The 4,783-nt window shown below is 36.1% G+C and overlaps 1 protein-coding gene across 1 annotated transcript; it reads left to right on the forward strand.

Annotated features, from left to right (window-relative positions):
• The first annotated feature begins 1,174 nt into the window (after positions 1-1,174).
• On the forward strand, positions 1,175-4,007 carry LOC142638338 (disease resistance protein RPM1-like). The gene has a single exon (XM_075812357.1). It carries the CDS (start codon positions 1,175-1,177, stop codon positions 3,986-3,988), a length of 2,814 nt encoding a protein of 937 aa, XP_075668472.1. The 3' UTR covers positions 3,989-4,007.
• The last annotated feature ends 776 nt before the right edge of the window (positions 4,008-4,783 follow it).

Genomic DNA, 4,783 nt, shown 5'->3' on the forward strand with positions numbered 1-4,783 from the left:
TCAATTTTCAGTGTTCATTTTTTGGAGTTAACCTCATAACACTCCTAGTTGTATTAGTAATTCTAATGTGTAATATTAGTGGGAAAACATGTAAATCTTAAATTTGGATGAATAAAAAATTATGATAGTAAAAAAAAAAACCCTTCATCTGCACACACAAAGCACATATGATGAGGCTAGTATCAGTAAAGAGGTAAAAAACGGCCAAAGTGAGCAATAAAAAGGATATGTTCTTTACACATCATTCACCAGCAGATTCAGCATCACCATTTTCATATCTGACAGCTAACTCGTAGTAAGAGATTAACTTACAAAGGGATTACCAAATAGAAATCCATGTAGAGAGCAAAATCATAAATACTTGAGCTCAGTAAGTGAGTTCCTAAAAAAATATTGCTTTAAATATAAAAACATATGTACAGATAAATCCAGAAAGCCGTCCCCAGCACCATGTCTAAACTAAAAAACAATACCAATTACAATAACAATATAATAAAGAAGGTCCTCTTAGAATCTTGTATCCAGATCTTCTGCTTTTCTTCTATAAAAAAAACATGGGGTTCCTCCTTTACAATCCCAAAACAGATTACCTGTTCTCTCAGCAATTCCTGCAAGTCTAGCATCTCTTGCTTTCTCCTAGTTTGCTGTATCCTTGACTCTAATAGTGCAATTTCTTTGATGCAACTAGAAGTAATTGGAGCAACACCGATATTCTAGGTTGCTATTCCATTTCCCTTAACAACAGTACCTTAGCTCTTTCTTCTTACTCAGTTTTTCCATTGCCAGACCCAGACCCACTTCTCCGAGCTCTTTCTTTTCACATTTTTAATCAATTCACCGAATCATCATCACCATCCTTACCCTCAATCTGTGAAGTTCAACACCTACAATGTTTTTCTTCAAAACCAATACCAACATCATCCACGACCTCAAATTCAAAACCCACGTTTCCTAGAAATTCCGTTACCGCATTTTTACATTTCTTCTTCTCCATCTGCATATTCGTGTCGTCCATAGTCTCCCAAGGACTTAGCCCCTCTGTTATCTAAACCCATTGAACATAAATCAACAACCCTTTAGAGTGCTCAAAGAATAGAACCATTCAATCACCTGTAGCCATATCAATTATCATAGCTAAAGTAGTGTAGCCAAATCATCAAGTAAGGGAGGAGAAATGGCAGAAAGTGCAGTTAGTCTACTTATACAGAATATGATCCCATTGTTAGCCCGAGAAGCAGCACTGTTTGAGGGCATTCATGACAAAGTAGCTAACATCAAAGATGAACTTGAAAGCATTCAGTCCTTCCTCAAGGATGCCGATGGAAGAGCTGAAAGGGTAGACATGAGCAATGTTACAAAAATATGGGTCAAACAGGTGAGGGAAAAGGCTTATCGTATAGATGATGTCATTGACGAATACATACTTCATCTAGCAAAACATCCTCAAGGGCGAAGGCGGCAGTTCCATGTACTGTTGAAGGTTTTTCACTTTATCATAAAACTGAAACCAAGACATGCGATTGCATCTAAGATTCAAGATATCAACAACGATCTCAAGGTTATCAGGGAGAGAGGTGAAAGATATGGCTTCAGTAGCTTGGAGCAAGGACCAAGAAATGATGCCATACATGATACATGGCATGACCCTCGAGTGGCATCCCTTTTCATTGAGGAAGCAGAGGTTGTGGGCTTTGAGTCTCCTAGAGACAAATTGATAGAGTGGTTGGTAGAAGGACCATCTAATTGCATGGTGATATCAGTGGTTGGCATTGGTGGCCTTGGCAAGACCACTCTTGTTAAGAAAGTGTACGACAATGAGCTTGTGGTGGCACACTTTGATTGTCGTGCTTGGATCACTGTGTCACAATCATATAAGATGGAGGAGCTATTAAGAGAGATAATAAAGCAAGTCTACAAGGCAAGGAAGGAGTTTTATCCTAAGGAAATTGACAAAATGAAAGAGACAACACTAATTGAGAAATTGAAGCAATATCTAGATGAACTAAGGTATGTAGTAATTTTTGATGATTTATGGGTTGTAGAATTTTGGGAACATGTAAAATATGCTTTCCCAAAGAACAACAAGGGTAGTAGAATAGTAATCACAACTAGAAGTGAGGATGTTGCTCCTTCAAACAAGGAATCTCCATATTATCATGTGTACAAGCTACCACCTCTTTCTTTAGAAAAGGCCTTAGAGCTTTTCTGCAAAAAGGTTTTCCAATGTGATGGGGGGAAATGTCCTCCTATTTTTATTGAGTTATCACGGGCGATTGTTGAGAGATGCGGAGGGTTACCACTAGCAATAGTGGCTATAGGGGGTCTTTTGTCAACCAAAGACAAGATTCTCTATGAGTGGTGCAAATTGCATAATAGTCTTAGCTCAGAGCTAGAAACTAATCCCCATCTCATGAATATTACCAAAATTTTATCCCTCAGTTATCATGATCTACCTTATAACCTCAAAGCTTGTTTCTTATATTTTGGCATGTTTCCAGAAGACTATTCTATTAATTGTGCAAGACTAATTCGACTATGGATAGCAGAGGGTTTTGTAAAAGAAAAGAAAGGGATAACATTGGAAGATGTTGCACAAAGCTATTTGAACCAGCTCATTCGCAGAAGTTTGGTTCAAGTGGCATGGAGTGATGATGTTGGCAGATTTAGAAGTTGTCGAGTCCATGATATGTTGCGTGAGGTCATTCTTTCTAGGTCAGAGGAGTTGAGTTTCAGTTTGATCTCAATGCAAGACTACACAAAGTTTGATAGAATTGCTCGACGTCTCTCAATTCAAAAAAATGTAAATACCTCTTTGAAGAGTATTACTAGTTCCCAAACTCATACTATTCTTATTTCAGGGGTAGATGAAGTGCCCAATTCATTCCTTGCTAATTCTTTTGCAAATTTCAAGCTCATGAAAACAATGGATTGTGAAGGCGCTCCTATAGACTACATTCCTAAAGAAGTGGGAAACCTATTCCATCTAAGGTACTTAAGCCTAAGAGATACAAAAGTACAGATCCTTCCGAAGTCCATAGGTAAACTACACAACCTAGAAACTTTGGATTTGAAACGCTCCCTCGTATTTGAGATACCAACAGAGATTAGTGGGCTCCGTAAGTTACGATATCTTGTGGGCTACACTGTAAACAATGATATTGAATATAGTACTGATTCTCGACTAGCAATAAAGATACACAATGGCATTGGATGTTTACAATCCTTACAAAAGCTTTTTAAGATTGAAGTCGACAACCATGCCCTTATTGTAGAATTGGGAAGTTTGACACAATTGAGGAAGTTACAAATCACTAAATTGAAGAGAGAGAATGGGATGGTTTTCTGCACTGCATTAGAGAAAATGAGAAATCTTCAGTCTTTGAGAATCCATGCAACAAGCGAGGAGGAAGTTCTTGAATTACAATCGATGTCTTCTCCTCCGCCCTTCCTACAATCTGTCACCCTATGTGGGCGATTAGAAAAGTTTCCAGAATGGATTGCCAAACTCATGGGTGTAGTTAGAGTTGGATTTTTTTGGTCAAAATTAATTGATGATCCATTGAAGGTCCTTCAAACTCTACCTAATTTGATGGATCTTTGGCTTTATGATGGATATGAAGGTGAGCAATTACATTTTGAAGGTGGAGGCTTCAAAAAACTTAAATGCGTTGGGCTTCGAAATTTGAAAGGATTGAATAGGTTGCTGATAGACGAGGGTTCCTTACCTCTTCTTGAAGAGCTTCGAATTGGACCCTCTCCACAACTAAAGGAAGTGCCCTCTAGCATCCACTATCTAAAAAGCCTCAAAGATCTGATATTTTATGAGATGCCAAATGAATTCGCCCTTAGTTTGCAACCAGATGGAGGCCTTGATTTTGGGAAAGTCAAAGATATTCCTCGTGTCAATTTCTGGTATAGGACTAAAGGTGAGAGCTATAAAGGATACAATCTTGGTGATCCAGAATTGTTGGAACGTCTACGAAGTTGATTCATGGAGACCAAAGTGCCTTCACTGCTTTGATGAAATTACAGGTACAGTCCTCCCACTTAGCCATTAGGCAATTACATTAATTACCATATTACCAAAGGTTTTCATACTTGCAATTGAAACTATTTTCTTCCTACCCTTTTGCAGCAACATAATGAAGAATTTAGATAAAAGAAACTTTCCAAAATGGTCATTGTAACCTTTTAATCTCTCCCCTCCCCCACTTTTTTATTTTATTTTATATATATATATATATATATATATATATATATATATTTTTTTTTTTTTTTCTCATGATAGAACTTCTAACTAAATAGCTTCTATTATAACAACTAAATAATGTTCCATGTGATGCACAGATAATTTGTAATTTTATTTGAAATAATTTCTTTATGCTCTTAAAGACTTTTATATAATACTTGTTTTGTTGTATAATATTTATGTTTTTGCACAATATTGTTGAATGCTTTGAAACTCGATCTTCTTAATTCCCTAAAATTGGTTTCCAAATAGTGAGTTGAATTGTTTTACTAGTCTAGAATTTTTATGTTGGAACTACCTAGTTTTTTTACATTTCTAGGAGATTATAACATATTATAATATTTATTATAAAAAGTAGACTTTATTTATTAAACTGATTAAATAATTTTGAAATCTATAAAAAAGAATTTAAATTATAAAATACTTTCATACCTTAAAATTACATAAATTAATGCATCTTATTTCTCCCAAACACTTCCTCAACCTTTCTATTGTCGCAACCAAATACCAAGACCCCAATCTCAAACACATTTA

The sequence above is a fragment of the Castanea sativa genome, chromosome 6, assembly GCF_040712315.1.
Source record: "Castanea sativa cultivar Marrone di Chiusa Pesio chromosome 6, ASM4071231v1".
In the NCBI taxonomy this organism is placed as follows: Eukaryota; Viridiplantae; Streptophyta; class Magnoliopsida; order Fagales; family Fagaceae; genus Castanea; species Castanea sativa.